Source organism: Anomaloglossus baeobatrachus, chromosome 2 (genome assembly GCF_048569485.1).
Source record: "Anomaloglossus baeobatrachus isolate aAnoBae1 chromosome 2, aAnoBae1.hap1, whole genome shotgun sequence".
Taxonomy (NCBI): domain Eukaryota; kingdom Metazoa; phylum Chordata; class Amphibia; order Anura; family Aromobatidae; genus Anomaloglossus; species Anomaloglossus baeobatrachus.
In genome coordinates, this window is record NC_134354.1 from 592,207,597 (window position 1) to 592,224,931 (window position 17,335).

At 42.4% G+C, this 17,335-nt stretch overlaps 1 protein-coding gene across 3 annotated transcripts in view; it reads left to right on the forward strand.

Annotated features, from left to right (window-relative positions):
• The window catches only part of TBC1D4 (TBC1 domain family member 4), a 193,571-nt gene extending 178,206 nt beyond the window's left edge, over positions 1–15,365 (forward strand). For all 3 annotated transcript variants that reach the window (XM_075336810.1, XM_075336811.1, XM_075336812.1), the window contains 6 exons: positions 5,003–5,161; positions 5,396–5,640; positions 6,550–6,709; positions 8,849–9,018; positions 10,785–10,961; positions 12,803–15,365. In XM_075336810.1, coding sequence (XP_075192925.1) covers positions 5,003–5,161; positions 5,396–5,640; positions 6,550–6,709; positions 8,849–9,018; positions 10,785–10,961; positions 12,803–13,036 — 1,145 coding nt within the window. In that variant the 3' untranslated portion in view covers positions 13,037–15,365. The remainder of the gene's footprint in view (positions 1–5,002; positions 5,162–5,395; positions 5,641–6,549; positions 6,710–8,848; positions 9,019–10,784; positions 10,962–12,802) is intronic.
• The last annotated feature ends 1,970 nt before the right edge of the window (positions 15,366–17,335 follow it).

Below are 17,335 nucleotides of genomic sequence, written 5' to 3' on the forward strand. Positions count from 1 at the left end.
AGACTGTAAAATAGTAATGAATAATGTATGAAAACCATTATTGTAAGGATGTGTCCATATGTTGTATATACAGTCACTAATTAAAGGTAGAACAAGAATAATACTCTAAGATATGGTATACCACAGCACTTTTTTTGCATGATATATAGTCATATTCACTAACCCTTGAATTACCTCTTAAAGTTACCGTATTTTTCGGACTATAAGACGCACCGGACCATAAGACGCACCCTGGTTTTAGAGAAGGAAAATAGGAAAATAAAATTTTAAGCAAAAAATGTGGTCATGACACACTTATGGGTCGAGGATCTGCTGCTGACACTGTTATGGGGGTAATGTCCCCAAATTCTTTACTAAGGTACCCCATCCTGGTAATGATCCTCCTGCCTTGTATATATATATATGTCCCTCATCCTGGTATAGCCCCATCTTGCTATATACTCCCATCCTGGTATGTGCTCACATCCTGCTATATACCTCATCCTGGTATATGGCCGCATCATGCTATATACCCCATCCTGGCATATGGCCGCATCCTGTCCTGCTATATACCCCATCCTGGCATATGGCCGCATCCTGCTATATACCCCCATCCTGGTATGTGCTCCCATCCTGCTATATACCTCCATCCTGCTATATACCCCCATCCTGGTATGTGCTCCCATCCTGCTATATACCCCCATCCTGCTATATACCCCCATCCTGCTATATACGCCATCATCCTGCTCATATGCCATCATCCTGCTCATATGCCATCATCCTGCTCATATAACCCTATCCTGCTCATATACCCCCATCCTGCTATATACCCCCATCCTGCTATGTACCCCCATTCTGCTATATACGCCATCATCCTGCTATATGCCATCATCCTGCTATATACCCCCATCCTGGTATGTGCTCCCATCCTGCTATATACCCCCATCCTGCTATATACCCCCATCCTGCTATATACGCCATCATCCTGCTCATATGCCATCATCCTGCTCATATAACCCTATCCTGCTCATATACCCCCATCCTGCTATATACCCCCATCCTGCTATGTACCCCCATTCTGCTATATACGCCATCATCCTGCTATATGCCATCATCCTGTTATATGCCATCATCCTGCTCATATGCCATCATCCTGCTCATATGTCATCATCCTGCTCATATACCCCCATTTTGCTCATATACCCCCATCCTGCTATATACCCCCATTCTGCTATATACGCCATCATCCTGCTATATGCTATCATTCTGCTATAGGCCATCATCCTGCTATATGCCATCATCCTGCTCATATGCCATCATCCTGCTCATATGCCATCATCTTGCTCATATGCCATCATCTTGCTCATATACCCCCATTTTGCTCATATACCCCCATCCTGCTATATACCCCCATCCTGCTATATACCCCAATCCTGCTATGTACGCCATCATCCTGCTATATGCCATCATCCTGCTATATGCCATCATCCTGCTCATATGCCATCATCCTGCTCATATGCCATCATCCTGCTCATATGCCATCATCCTGCTATATGACATCATCCTGCTCATATGCCATCATCCTGTTCATATGCCATCATCCTGTTCATATGCCATCATCCTGTTCATATGCCATCATCCTGCTCATATGCCATCTTCCTGCTCATATGCCATCATCCTGTTCATATACCCCCATCCTGCTCATATACCCCCATCCTGCTCATATACCCCCATCCTGCTCATATACCCCCATCCTGCTCATATACCCCCATTTTGCTCATATACCCCCATCCTGCTATATACCCCCATTCTGCTATATACGCCATCATCCTGCTATATGCCATCATTCTGCTATAGGCCATCATCCTGCTATATGCCATCATCCTGCTCATATGCCATCATCCTCCTCATATGCCATCATCCTGCTCATATGCCATCATCTTGCTCATATACCCCCATTTTGCTCATATACCCCCATCCTGCTATATACCCCCATCCTGCTATATACCCCCATCCTGCTATATACGCCATCATCCTGCTATATGCCATCATCCTGCTCATATGCCATCATCCTGCTCATATGCCATCATCCTGCTCATATGCCATCATCCTGTTCATATGCCATCATCCTGTTCATATGCCATCATCCTGCTCATATGCCATCATCCTGCTCATATGCCATCATCCTGCTCATATGCCATCATCCTGCTCATATGCCATCATCCTGCTCATATACCCCCATCCTGCTCATATACCCCCATCCTGCTCATATACCCCCATCCTGCTCATATACCCCCATCCTGCTCATATACCTCCATCCTGCTCATATACCTCCATCCTGCTCATATAGCCCCATCCTGCTATATGTCCTGCATCCTGTGGCACAAAAAAAATAAATAAACGTTTCTACTCCCCTTTCCTCCCTCCACGTAGCATCGGTCCTCCTCCTGTCTGTGCCGGCAGCGCTGTGTGGAGCCGGCCACGATCCCTGCAGCATCGTGATCTCCTCCTATCTGTGCCGGCGCGGCTGTGTGTGGACACGTGCGCACAGCGATGACGTCATCGCTGTGAGCACCGCTAGTCTCCACACAGCAGCGGCCGGCAGACAGGAGGACATCGCGGTGCTGCAGGGATCGTGGCTGGCTCCAAACAGCGCTGCCGGCACAGAGAGGAGGACATTGCGATGCTGCAGGGGAACGGTGAGTGTAGTGATTCACTGCCCCCCGCGCTGATGATGATGCGTGGGGAGCAGTGAATACAGCTGCACATGATCACTCCAGGCTGTAGTTGCCAGGGATGATCATGCGGCCGGCTGTTTATCCCTCGCCGATCACCCCGCCCACCTGTTAGCGCCGGCTTCAGTGCTGAGAGATGGGCGGGAGGATGGGCGTGCATACGTATGTAATGAGCGGGCCCACGTGGTCACGGCAGGCGCTACTGCAGCCTGCTCGTGCCCCCGATGACCCGCTCCACCGCAGCACCCTCATTCCCTGCAGCCCTACTTTCAGACTATAAGATGCACCCCCCACTTTCCCCCATCATTTGGGGGGAAAAAAGTGCGTCTTATAGTCCGAAAAATATGGTAAAATTCACATATGTCTTATACAGCCTGTAAAAAAAAGACTGACGGCACTCCCTATTATGCAGTGTGAACAGGTGTATAACTGCACATGACATATAATGACAAAAAAAGACAGTTGCACTCTGAAATGCTAAAGCATGAAAACTATGAATGTGTGAATATAGACATACATTACTGCTTGAAGGGAACCAACCAGCAGGATTTTGCTATATGAAGTAAACGCAGTACAATACTGGCACTAGGATACTGTATCCAAGCATACCCTTTGTTGAAAGATTGGGTGCTTGGTTGCTGAAATATCTGTAATCAAAATTGCAGAAATGCACTGCACTTTGATATGTGCAATGGTTCGGGCCTTTGTGAGTCAGGTCCTCTGTGTATATTCCTCCTCTTGCGTCTTGTATTGCATGCCCCTTTTTCTTTATTTAAATATCGCACCACGCCGCCATTGCTGCTATTGTTGTAAAATACAAGACGGAGGAGGAGGAATATACACCGAGGACCCGACCTACAAAGGCCCGCCCCGAACCACACGTCAAAGTGCAGGGCAATTTTGCAACTTTGATTAGGCGGCTTTCACACTACGTTTTTTTAACATGCGTCATGAACGTTTTTTTGCTGTAAAAGCGGATCCTGCTTTTACAGCAAAAAAACGCATGCAAATGCATGTGTTATTTTGCAGGATCCTGTCACTTTAAGTTTATGGGCGAGCATTGGAGTCGTGATCGGGAGTCAGTGGCACTGAACGTGATAGACTGGGAGCCGGCTTCTGACAGCTGCCGAGGCTCGTAACCAAGGTAAACATTGGGTAACTTGCTTGGATACCCGATATTTACCTTGGTTGCGAGCATCGGCAGCTGCTAGGAGCCGGGCAGCCTGCTCCCTGCACACGTAACCAACATAAACATCGGGTAACTAAGAGAAGCGCTTTGCTTGGTTACCCGATATTTACCTTGGTTACGAGTGTCCGCAGCTCTCAGGCGGGGGAGAGAGAGAGAGAGGAGAGGGAGGGGGTGTGAGACAGACAGGGAGGGGGAGAGAGACAGAGAGGGAAGGGGAGAGAGGGACTGATCACCCGAGGCTGGTTTCTGTGCATGCTCAGTAGAGCAAGCAGGATCCTGTCTATCAGAATTCACATGCGTTTGCATGCAGTATAGTCAGGGTCCAGCAATTTGCAGTATTTGGACGCAACTCAAAAACGCTACAAGTAGCGTTTTTGAAAAATGTTAAAAAACTTTAACTTGCTGGATCCTCACTATAACGCACGCAAACGCATGTGAACGCATGTTGACGCGAGTCCATTGCAAATGCATTGAAATGAAAACGCATTTGCACTGGATCCGTTTTTGCGTTAAAAAAACGTTCAGGACGCATGTTAAAAAAACGTAGTGTGAAAGCAACCTTACAGATATTTCAGCAACCATGCTTCTGATCTTTCAACAAAAGGCATGCTTGGATTCAGCATCCTAGTGCCAGTATGGCACTGCCTTTACTTTATATAGCAAAATCCTGGTGATTGGTTCCCTTTAAGGAAATATAAGAAAAATTGAGATATTTAGCATACAAAAATGGTCATTTCTTAGTTTTCCTTTAGCAGTAATGCATGTCTATATTCTTACATTCATAGTTTACAGTGTGTTGTCCGTGTTTAATGGATTAGTGCAGGTCATAGTATCGAGCTTCTGGATCCAGCCACATCAGTATGGTACTTGGTCAGGTCTCAGGCCCAGATATTAGCGAATTTACTAAAAATTAACCATGCAGTTTAGAATTATCTGATGTACAGATACAGTAAAACATCAAACAGACCATCTCTTTACCCAGATTACAAATTGGTTCCATCATATACTCTGCATAATAAAACTTATTTCTATATTATGCTCGATAACGACATATATAACCCAATATACATTTCCTCATATTTATTCTCCTGCTTTTTAGGAGTCCCAAAATGCAAACGCGGGGAAATATGGCAATTTCTTTCTGTGCAGTATCGTCTGAGACACCGGCTTCCAAGCAAACAGCAGCCTCCAGATATGACGTACAGCGAGCTTCTGAAGCAGCTCACAGCCCAGCAGCACGCCATCCTTGTTGATCTCGGTAGGTGGTTAACGTTTCTCCATGGAAGATCTTTGCATATTTCATTCCGCTCTGCCTCCTATAAATATTTTATCCCACAGCTGTTACTATATCTATAACCTTCAAGACAAGCATTTATTTTAAGTCACATTCAGTCAGCATTATAACCCGTTCTGTATTGTGCGCAGTATATACATGATTGACATTATTGTATATGAATTTAGAGATTAAGGAATATATATATTTATTTTACAGGAAGGACTTTCCCTACTCACCCCTACTTCTCTGCCCAGCTAGGGGCAGGGCAGCTTTCGCTGTACAACCTTCTTAAGGCATATTCGCTACTTGACAAGGAAGTTGGCTATTGCCAGGGAATTAGTTTTGTGGCCGGAGTACTTCTGCTACATATGAGTGAACAGCAAGCCTTCGAGATGCTGAAATTTCTTATGTATGACCTTGCATTTCGGAAACAGTATCGTCCAGATATGATGTCTCTTCAGGTAATCTGCTGTCTGTCATCCAACTGAATTTCTTTTAAAGGGAACCTGTCACCAGGTTTTTCCCTTATGAGCTGTGGCCACCACCAGTGAGCCCTTATATACAGCATTCTAGAATACTGTATATAAGAGCCCATGCCTCTCTGTAGAACGTAAAAAAAACACCTTTATAATACTCACCTAGGAGGTGATCTGGTCCAATGTTCGTTGCTGCTCTCCGTCCGGTGCCTCCTCTATCTTGTGCTATCGCAGTCCTCCTTCTCAGCCCTATGTGGATGATGCGTCCTACGTCATCCACACAGAGGCCTCCATTGCGCTCCTGCCTATATGCACTTTGATCTGCCCTGCAGCAGCAGTATTAATGAACTTTGCCATTCTTAATTGTATTTAAAGGAAACCTGTCAGCTTATTTATGCTGCCCAAACCATGGGCAGCATGAATCAGAACCTGACTGCACCATTGTATTTTAAAGATTTGGTTGGGATCTCTAGCCAGAGATGAGATGAGAGTAGTCTGGCATTGCTGTAGTTGATTGAGAGGGACCTATCAATCACCATGAGAAAAACTAGATGGGGCAGCACCAGACTAGTCTCTATTCCTATGGTCCCTGGCCAGTTTTTCATAAAAAATACCGGACAGCAATTATGTAGTCAGACTGATTCATGCTACCTGTGGTTTGGGCAGCATGAATCCAGATAATAGGTTCCCATTAAATATCTATGCAGCTTATTGTAGTATTCCTAGAATCTGTTTTATTCTGTTTCTTAGCTGCTTAGAAAAAAAATATATTGTTTTTAGATGTTATTCTTTAGGGTTACAAATAAAAAATGCATAGATTGAAATCACTGACATCACAAGATCTGTACCCTAAACAATTATTTGACGAGTTCCATTGTATTATCTTGTTCTTAGATACAAATGTACCAGCTTTCTCGGCTGTTGCATGATTATCACCGAGATCTTTATAACCATCTGGAAGAGAATGAGATCAGCCCTAGTCTCTATGCTGCGCCCTGGTTTCTTACGCTATTTGCCTCACAATTCCCTCTCGGATTTGTAGCCAGAGTTTTTGGTAAGTTACAGTCTAAGTGTTTGTGCACACGTTGAGTATTTGGAACAGCATGAGATGTCGTTGTGAAGCTGTAATTGATGCTCAAGGCCACATGAGAAGCTTTTGAGACATTGACATTTTGGCGGGTTATACCCACCACTGTTGTTGGCTTTTGTTTCAATAAATTGCTTGTGATGTGTAAATCACCATTGCATGGTTCTACTTAAATGCCCTAGTTTCATGATAATATTTCACCGTAGCGTGAACTTATTACGTTTTCCATACATTTAATTGGAAAACCAATAAACCTTATGTTTTGTGAGTAGTGTAAATTAAATTTTCACCCTGTGTAGCTTATTGGACAGCTGTTTATGATGAAATAAATGAATAAATAACTGGAAAAAAAAACAACAACAACATGGGCCCCCTATCCTTGATAACCAGCAAAGGATAGTATCAGCCTGGAAGGTCCATGGTAATTTGGCCCTTCCTAGCCCAAAAATTTCAGCCCGCAGCCATCCCACAAGTGGCACATCACATTAGATATGACAATTATGGCGTATTGCTTAGATCTTCCCGATTTGCCCTGGTGCGTTGGCAATCAGGGTAATGTATTCTTGGGTTGATGTCAGCTGTGTAGTGTCAGCTAGCATCAAGCCCTGGTGTTAGTAATTGAGACTTGTCTATCAGACGCACCCATTACTAACTCAGTAAATAAAAAGAAAAAACACACACAATACTTCAGTTAAAAAAACAATCCATCACACTTTCCCTGGTTCATGATTTTATAAAAAAAAGATAAAAAAAAATATGCAGGTCCGATGTAATCCAGTGTATCCGACGTAGTCCACAAATGGAAAACCGAAAGACATAAAGAGAGTAATAAAAACAAAATACTATCCCTTGTTCACCAATTTATTAGAAAGCAAAGTTCCCAAGACCCACTTAATACAGAATTTCCGATGATGTTCCTCAATTACGTAGATCAAAGGCTATAGAGCCTCATAAGGAGCCTCCATAGACTTTGAGCAGCAGCTAGTCGATGCTCACGCAGTGCTCCGCGAGACCCAGTGACTGTGATAAACGGGTCTCACAGAGCGCAGCATGAGCCAGGACTGGCTTCTGCTCAAAGTCTATGGTGCTTCCTTTTGATGCTGCATAGCCTTTGATCTATGTAATTGAGGAACGTCATGGGAACCGTGTGACTACGTCGGACTTGGAAATTTTGCTTCATCGGTGAATGAGGGACAGCATTTTGTTAGACCTGCAATTTTTTTTTTTCTTCATTTAAATAAACTGGTGAACCAAGGAAAGTGTGAAAAGTACTAGAATTGTTGCTCTGTCACTCTGTCTATATCTGTCTAATATCTATTTCTATAGATCCGCCAGAAAAAAAGAGTCTCCTCCAATGATTAATGTAAATATCCTTTATTGGTACATCAATTCAAAGGGATATACATATTATAACCATTGAAAAAGAGAAAATAAGGGAATGTGTAGGATGCAAAAAAAAACCTGGACCCATGCCACAATATAAAACATTGTTGTCTTAATCAAACCACCACATTTGTTGTAAATATAAGTTGGAAAAGTATACTCACATGAAAATAATGGCTTGTACTGTGATGCATAGGGTGAATAGGTAAACATTTATATGAAGAAAAAAGAAAGTAAACAGGGTGTATGTGAATAATGGCTCCAAAGTATAGGAGTCTCACAAAGGGAGAACTAAGCCAATGTAAACCAATGACTAGACCGAGGTGCAAAATGAAATAATAACCATACATAACCACTATAATATGTTTAATACACCTGCAAATAATGCAGGAGAATAGTTATCATATGAATGTGCCCCTAGGATGCCCAGGGGCCATTTAACACCCATTTTGACACTGAGGCAAAATTGTTTTTTATCTATCTCTATAGGGATTTGGGCTGCACCCTCCAAACTGAACTTACACTGGTTCGCTCATCTCTTAATCAACACCTATACATGTAGCTCTTTTGCATTTTTTACCTTTGTCCATGTTCTCATTGTTCATTTTTTCCCCCAGAACCTTTTCTTCTTTTCTTGACTGTATTTAATTATTGTAATCTGTTCTCTATTAAATGTGTAGGAGGTTGCATTGTGTATATGATGGCATCTTTCTTTCTTTACAGATATTATTTTTGTACAAGGGACTGAAGTTATTTTCAAAGTGGCACTTAGTCTTCTCAGTAATAATAAAGAATGCATTATGGCATGCGACAGTTTTGAGAATATAGTCGATTTTCTGAAGATCAATATTCCTGATATGACAAAAGACACTATGGACAAGATTATAACCCAGGTAATTAGATTGTTCATTATATATACTTTTAATATATATAAAGTCCTGGAAGCAATTATCCCCAGTTTTTTTAATCTAATTTCGCTTTTCATTTCAATGTGCTAATTTTGTTTTTTAGAAAAAGCAAATGAGGTGTAAGTAAAAGCTTTTGTATTGTGTATGGTGTGACGGTCATCCATTGCTGTACAAGAGCCTGATGCCCATGCTGAATGCATGTGTGTTATCCAGAATTATTGATAACTTGTTTTTTTTTGTGGGGAAAGACTCTTTTATTATTATTATTATTATTATTATTATTATTTATTTTTACTATTTTATTTTACATATTTTCTTTACATTTTACTACCAGTTTGGACTTTAACTTAGTATTGTAATCAGCGCTTTTTTGGAAAAAAATATTTGCCGTTACGCATCTCTGAGGCGAGGAGCGGGGGGGTGCTGTCAGGCGCTGGCGGTCGAGATCGAGGAGCGGGAGGGGGTGCTGTCGAGCGGCCTGGAGATTCTGTGCACGGTTTACCTGTTGAGGCACTGGGCGGCGGAAAACAGCAGTCCCCATACAGCTCCGCCCCCCCCCGGCCGCATTGCCGCCCCCCTGAATATAGTGCCGCCTGAGCATACTGCTCAACTTGTCCAATGGACGGTGCGGCCCTGTTTCTCATTATTCAAGTTTGTATTCTGTACACTAATTTCAATCAAAAACTTTGTAATTTAGATTTCAAAAGAAAAATAAAAAATGACTAATACTGTATAATCGTTTTTTTTCACTTGCAAAATATGGTTTTCGACTTATCTAGGCTGTATTCTATAAGAAACGTCAAATTTCAACCAAATTCATCAGGATCATTAACACTAGCTGATGCAGGTTCGATAGTTGAAGAACCGGTGGCCACGTTCTGGTCTATCATCTGATTTGTTTCTGTCTCCACGTCTGTTCGGAGTCTTTTGCGTGCCGGAGCTGCACCGACCGAGAAATAGTGCGTTATTTTATCCATCTAAGACAAGTTTGATGAAACAAAACTCAATGAACACTGTTCCCTCCATCCTCCATCCCCCTGCTCCCTCCAATCTCCATCCCCTTGGTCTCTCCATCCTCCATCCCGCTGCTCCTTCCATCCTCGATCACCCTGATCTCTCCATCCTTCATCCCCCTCGTCTCTCAGTTCTCTATACCCCTGATCTCACTCTATCCCCCCTGCATCCTTCTTCCCCCTGCACAGCCTGCCGCCCTCTGCACCCCTCTCTCACATACCCTGCACTCCTCCATCTTCTCCAGCAAACTCCATGGCTCCGCCCACCCGAGTCACATGTACGTGACTTAATCGCAGGTCCTGCAGCTCCAGTAGCTGCTCTCCTTGTGCCTCTGCTCCACACATGGCTAATTTGTATAGTTTACAAATTATCCATGTGGACAGAGCCAGAGGTGCTGTCCCTCAGCGCTCTTCAGATTTTCCGGTATGCCGTACCGACACGTACCGCCACAAAAAAAAGCACTGATAGTAATAATCTCTTTCATCATACCATGGCATTATAGAAAATCTGTGATAATCCAAAAGTAGTTGGTTCCACACAACGAAACACCAGGCATTGAAAAAGGATCTATTTAAATTTTTGGATTTTTATAAGTAGTCTATAAAGATTGAAATATATATGGTTAAAAAATAGTTATCCTATGTATCTGTAAACCTCTTTATTTCGGTCTTTCTTTGTGTATTTGTTGTATTTGGTTTTCTTAAAAGATCCGTCGTGTCATTACTTTTTTCATGCAGGTTTTTGACATGGATATCTCTAAGCAGCTCCACGCTTATGAGGTTGAATATCATGTAATTAATGACGAAATGCTGGAAACGGGCAATCCATCCGATGACACAGAGGCTTTCCAAAAACTTGAGAAGGCGAACAACCAGCTTAAGAGGCAGAACATGGACCTCCTGGAAAAGTTACAGGTAAATTGATAATCACTAAAGAGTAGCAAGAAGGAATTTTTAAGGATGTCGTAATAAAGAATAACACTGTCACACAGAGTTTTACACAAAACTCATCGACTGTCATGTTGGCATCAGACGTTCACATGGCAGATTCTGACAATCAGCCCGATGGTTTCTCTGGTGTTTCTGAGCTACAGAGACAGACGCAGGTGTCAACCAGCTGTATGGTCATTCATACAGGCTAGCAAGAGTTAACCTGGGGTCACATGTTGTGAGGAAGCCAATCACATATGCTTCCGTCATACTTAGGTTTGAGGAGATCTTCTACTCACGGCAAACACAGTTTCTGCTGTGTTGGTCTGTGCGCCGTGGTGTCCCAGATTTGCTGGAGAGAGAGTTCCCTGTTCTTGGTGTTGTTGTGGAGTTTACTTGTCGTCTTATTGTTTCCACCCTGTTCTTGTTTTCCTCCATACCTTTTATCTTATACATCTGTGTATGCATGCTGTGTGACAGAGTTTTGTTTTCCCCTGTTGGTTTAGTCATACTCCTGTCCCAGCCCCCCTGGGGGAGGGGATATTTGATCAGGGCTGCAATTCTCCAATGAGCACTTTGATTCTCAGTGGTCACATATTGATGGTATAGTCTAGGGTTCAATCAGTGTGTTCAATTGAAGGGATTTTTGGACTGTTGCGGTATTGTCAAGAACCCAATGATAAAATGCACACCTCATTGCTGTTATTTCATAGCCGTTTCCTATAACTATAATACAGTTATTGTGAACATTATTGGCACCTGTGAATGGTCATTACATGTACAATATCTGCCAAAATAAAAGGTTTAGTGAAACTAATGTTCGATATAGAAAAACACAATGAAAAAAAAGCTTAGAAGAAAATAAAAATATAACCTTGGAATCAATGCTAGGGCACAATAAACCACTTTCAAAGCACACAATCAGGCTCACCTGTGAGTAATCAGAACTTAGACTTAAGCTGGGGTCACACTAAACGACAGCGACAACGACGTCGCTGTTACGTCACCATTTTCTGTGATGTAGCAGAGACCTTGTAAGCCGCTGTTATGATCGCTGCCTAGATGTCAAACACAGCAGCCGAAGCAGCGATCATAACGACACGCGTCGCTGTGCTGCAACATGTGCAGAGAGCAGGGAGCCGCGCACACTGAGCGCTGGCTCCCTGCTCTCCTAGCTACAGTACACATTGGGTTAATTACACGATGTGTACTGCAGCTACATGTGCAGAGAGCAGGGAGCCGCGCACACTGCTTAGCGCTGGCTCCTTGCTCTCCTAGCTACAGTACACATCGGGTTAATTACACGATGCGTACTGCAGCTACATGTGCAGAGAGCAGGAGCCGGCGCTGGCAGCGTGAGAGCGGCGGAGGCTGGTAACGAAGGTAAATATTGGGTAACCACCTTGGTTACCCGATGTTTACCTTGGTTACAGCTTACCGCAGCTGCCAGATGCCGGCTCCTGCTCCCTGCTCGCTTCATTTTGTCGCTCTCTCGCTGTCACACACAGCGATCTGTGCATCACAGCGGGAGAGCGACGACCAAAAAATGAAGCTGGACATTCAGCAACAAGCGGCGACCTCACAGCAGGAGCCAGCTCGTTGCTGGATGTCACACACAGCGACAGCGACGGGACGTCGCTGCAACGTCACAGAAAATGGTGACGTAGCAGCGACGTCGTTGTCGTTGTCGCTGTGTGTGACACCACCTTTACTTGTCCCCTCCTTGTCGGTGCTTATGTGACTAATAACGTGACTAAAGGTGGTTTTGTCGCTTAATGTTTTATATTACATTCCCTTACTGATGCCGTTCTTCCCTTCAATAACAGGTAGCTCACACTAAGATTCAGAGTCTGGAAGCCAATATTGAAAACATCGCATCCAGAGAAAACAAAACGAAAAATGTTATCCGATCTTTGGAACAAGAAAAATCAGCTTATCAAAAGATGGTGGAGCAAATGAGGAAATACGTGCCGGCTCATGTACTAACTGACTGGGAACTCATGCTAAAGGATGTTAGCTGTAGCCCAAACAACAAAACAAAGGCAGGAAGTAAGCAATAACAGACAAAGCTGCTCCGCCATGCAGCGTACCTCGTTCTCTCAAAACCAAAAAGGATGCATGCTCCAGAGGAGGACCGCACACTAGAGTGCATGCTTCTTAGACTCCGACGGTAGGGAGGCTTTTTCCAGCATGGATCCTCGATGACTGGAGGAGTCTGTATCTACGGTTATAATTGAGAAAAAGCAAAATGACATCTGAGATATTAAAAAAAAAGTCTCTTTGATTTCCGTATGCAAACACCTTGTCATTATAGACAGAATTTGAAAAAAGGGAAGTGATTCTGATTTGCTTTCATATGTCTTCATTTAAAGCTGTTACTGGAAATCGCCGATCAGCGAGAAGCCATGCGATATCACTTGTCGGTAGGATCCATCAAGATCGTAATACTTGAAAATGAATGTTTCCCAAAGAGTATCATACTTTACACTTCTGAGGCGACGTGTCTATCAGAACGTTTGATTATGTTTGTGCCTGTTATTCAGTCTACTGACATTTGTTACTTTTGTGTACAGTTTTTATGAAGCGATCACTACATAATGTGTTATGACGGGCTGCGGCCGCGTTTCTGTGATGAACATGCACGAGGTTTAGTTCTGTAGAAGAGCGTCCTATGAATGAGCAGACATCGTGGTAACTGTCGATTTAGGTTTTATTTAGATCTTTCTGGAGCACTTTGGTTCTCAGTAAAAATCCATCCTTGAACACCATATTTTGTAATTGCAACAGACTTAAAATTCTCAATTATGTCACAACTTATTAGGTATAAAGGCATTTACTTCATACATCGTTACCCAGCTCCCATTAATTTGAATTCTACCCATAGAAGTCTGTTTTTAGCTATCTTCAGTGCGCCCCCTAGTGTTGATGCTATATTAAAAAAAAAGTTGTGGTCCCTATATGATATTAAATTAATCACCACTGAATTTGGTATCAGATGGATGACACATGGATATTTTACTTTAAGTAGTCCGTGAAATGCGTGGGTTATTCAGGTTTTGATATGTTTGGCATCTTGGATTGCCAGTGCTTATCATGTTTGTTGTCCAGAAGGTAATGTCACTGCACATAATACTGTACATGCACAAAGATGTGTTTTGTATTATAGATTTGTCCTTCCTTAATGGGAATCCATCAGGTCCCCTGACAGTCCCAAACCGCTAGTCCAGCAGCATGGATGTTGATTTTTAGATTCTGATAGTGTTTTGTTACACATTAACATAACATATTGTAAAAATTAACTTTTATTCTGCAGGATCACATGTGCCACCAAAGCAGGACTACTCCAGTGTGGTGTCTCTTTCCTGGACTATTCCTGCATTTGTTCCAATAATCCCTCCCAAATGTTGTGGTTGATAGCCTTCATAAAATGACTGTTATTTTAGGACTGCCACCAGTTACATGCATTCGTGAGATTTTCTTCCATCATACCATATTGTAGATTGTATGGAGGCTATCAGTCACAGCTAGGACGACATTAATTAGAGGATCTGCGGCAGGACTAGTCTGGAAAACACGCCTTACTTGACTAGTCCTGCCTTATTGACCTATGCAATACTGCAGAACAAAATGTTCATTTTTACTGTACAATATTAAACACCTTATCAGGATACACAAACCTGCATGTATACCGCTATACGGCAATAGCTGTTTGGCACAGAAAAAGAACTCACAGGTTCCCTTTAACTTGTCTTGAAACCTGCGATATCCCCAGGTAAATGATAGGAGATGTTAAACAAAGATGAAGAGTGACTCCTTTGCCGATGTCACCCATCAGATAAAGTGTGTGTTTTACAGATACCATTTTTTACTCAATAGCTGTGACAGATGTCTTTAATGGATGCCAGCTAGCCATCACTCTTAGTTCAAAAAGTATGCATCTAATGTACATATTTTTATTTCATGAATGTCACTAGATCGGCAAATTGTAAAACTTAACACATCGAAAAAAGTTAAAGGAGTTGTCCACCACTAAGACAACCTCTTCTCAATGTGCATGTTTGCGCCAGTAAAATAATAACAGTGGCCGCACTCTCCCCGTCTTCGGACGGAATCAAACAGGAGGAAGTGAGCGGCCAGCCGCAGCCCACAATTCCATTTGAGGTTTGATTCTTCCTATATATTGGCCGCAGACCTTATGTGATGTAACAATGTGACACAAGCTTTGGGAGAGCGAGTGCCGACAACGTTGGAATAGCACCAGCACTGGTGGTGAATATAAGTGTTATTATTTTACCAAGGGCAAGCATGCTGATTTAGAAGGGGGTGTCTGAGTAGTGGACAATCCCTTTAAAAGAAACCAATCACCAGGATTTTCGTATATAACCTAAAGCCAGTGCTATACTGGCACTATCAGGCTGATTCTATACATATCTGTAGTGGTCAGCTCGGATGTATAGGTTTTGAAATTCCAGAAAGTAAAGTTTATAAAATTAGCTGCTTGTTGAGTGACAGCAGCTGATGAGCAGATAATATCTGGGGGGGATTCATCGCTATCACCTCCCTCTTTTAGAATTAGCATTAGTATTATACAAATGATTCACTTTGTCTCTTGCAGGACCTGTGTGAGGTCATACCCATGTGACCCGGTATCCAGTTTTGTTGGCTGAGGCCCCGCCCCTTCTGGTCATATGGGTATGACCTCACAGGTCCTGCGAGACAAAGTGAATCGCTTGTATAATACTTATGCTAATTCTAACAGGGGGAGGAGATAACTATGCATACCCCCGAGATATTATCTGCTCCTTTGCTGCTGTCACTCAACAAGCAGCTAATTTTACAAACCTTACTTTCTTGGATTTCAAAACCTAAACATCCGAGCTGACCACTACAGGTATGTATAGAATCAGCCTGATAGCGCCAGTACAGCACTGGCTTTACCTTATATATGAAAATCCTGGTGATTGGTTCCCTTTAAGGGTGAACACATTTGTATGTAACCGTTTCCACACATTGAATATCTTTTGTTTAGATGCTTCTTAAACACAAAGCATGATGCATGGGTCAATATACCATATGCTAATCTAAAAGTAAAAGACACTTTCACAGCTTTCACTTTTATTTCTTCAGAAAAATATTTGCTTCACACATTCACTTTGGTTTTTCTTTGGAAACTGTATTTTCTGTATTTTTTTTAGCCCACACTTTTACACAGGTGACCTACACAGACCTAGCTCTGCTTACATCTGAAAAGTTTATCCAGTCTGGGCAATCCTCTGCAAGGTCAACAGCATACATTTTACATACACTGATACATGCTTACAAACTATTGGGCCAGTGCAGAGATTTGGGATGCTTTTTAGAGATTAACAAGTTTTTGCAAATCACACATTATAAGAATAGAAATGGGAATAGAAAATGAATCTTTGTTTTCTTGAAGAAACATTCAGTTTCTTCTCAAATTGTTTTAATTTCTTAGACAGCATGAAAATAACCAGGTTTGCATTTGACTTGCTTTTTCTATCTGCTGTTATTCTCCTGCTTGGAAAGCTTATATCTTACATAGTGTACAGCTGGTTTCCATGGAACTTGGCTTATTAGTGTCTGTGCAGACCCTGGACAAATGTGCCAGGAGTTACATTCCATAAGAGGAGTTAACCCTTAACATATCAATCACCTCTATCCAGTTTATTAATCTGTACAGCAATTAGCTGCTCACCTCCCTTCCCCTCACTCTTACCTCCTGACAAACTGCTTCTATCAGTCCTGTAAAATCACAATCGCCTGGCACCAGTATAAGCAGTTTTCAAAGCAGTTCTCATAATTAGGACTCTTACTGTCCTGAGCCATATGCTTGTTCAAATGCACTGTTATCTCTATTTGCAAATACAGTGATAGTGTAGACTCAGAACAAAACACTGATCTCTGAATGTGTTATAGCAGAACTTGTGATCAGCTTTTATAGTTCTACTAGTACTACAACTCATCCGAACTTTCACTTAAAGATGGGTACCCACCCTGAAACCAGGAAGTAAGGAGACTGCAGAGCTCTGAGATGCTCAAGAGACAACTTGAGAATAACCCTTTAAGTGAGGGAAATACAAGGAACGTTCAATGCTTTGCTCATTTCTGTTTGCTGATATATTTTGCTCAAAGACGCTATGGTAAAGTGGATGTAGTGAACCAGACAATGGGAATCAGCCTCTGGATGTACACCAGATATTTTTCATATACTAATAACAACTAAAAAATTTGTGAAAGACAAGAAATTGAGAATTATTAACTTGTACATCCAGTGATCCACTTCACAAGAAACCTCTTAGATTGTGCATCTGATTGGATAAAATGAAATATACATTCGC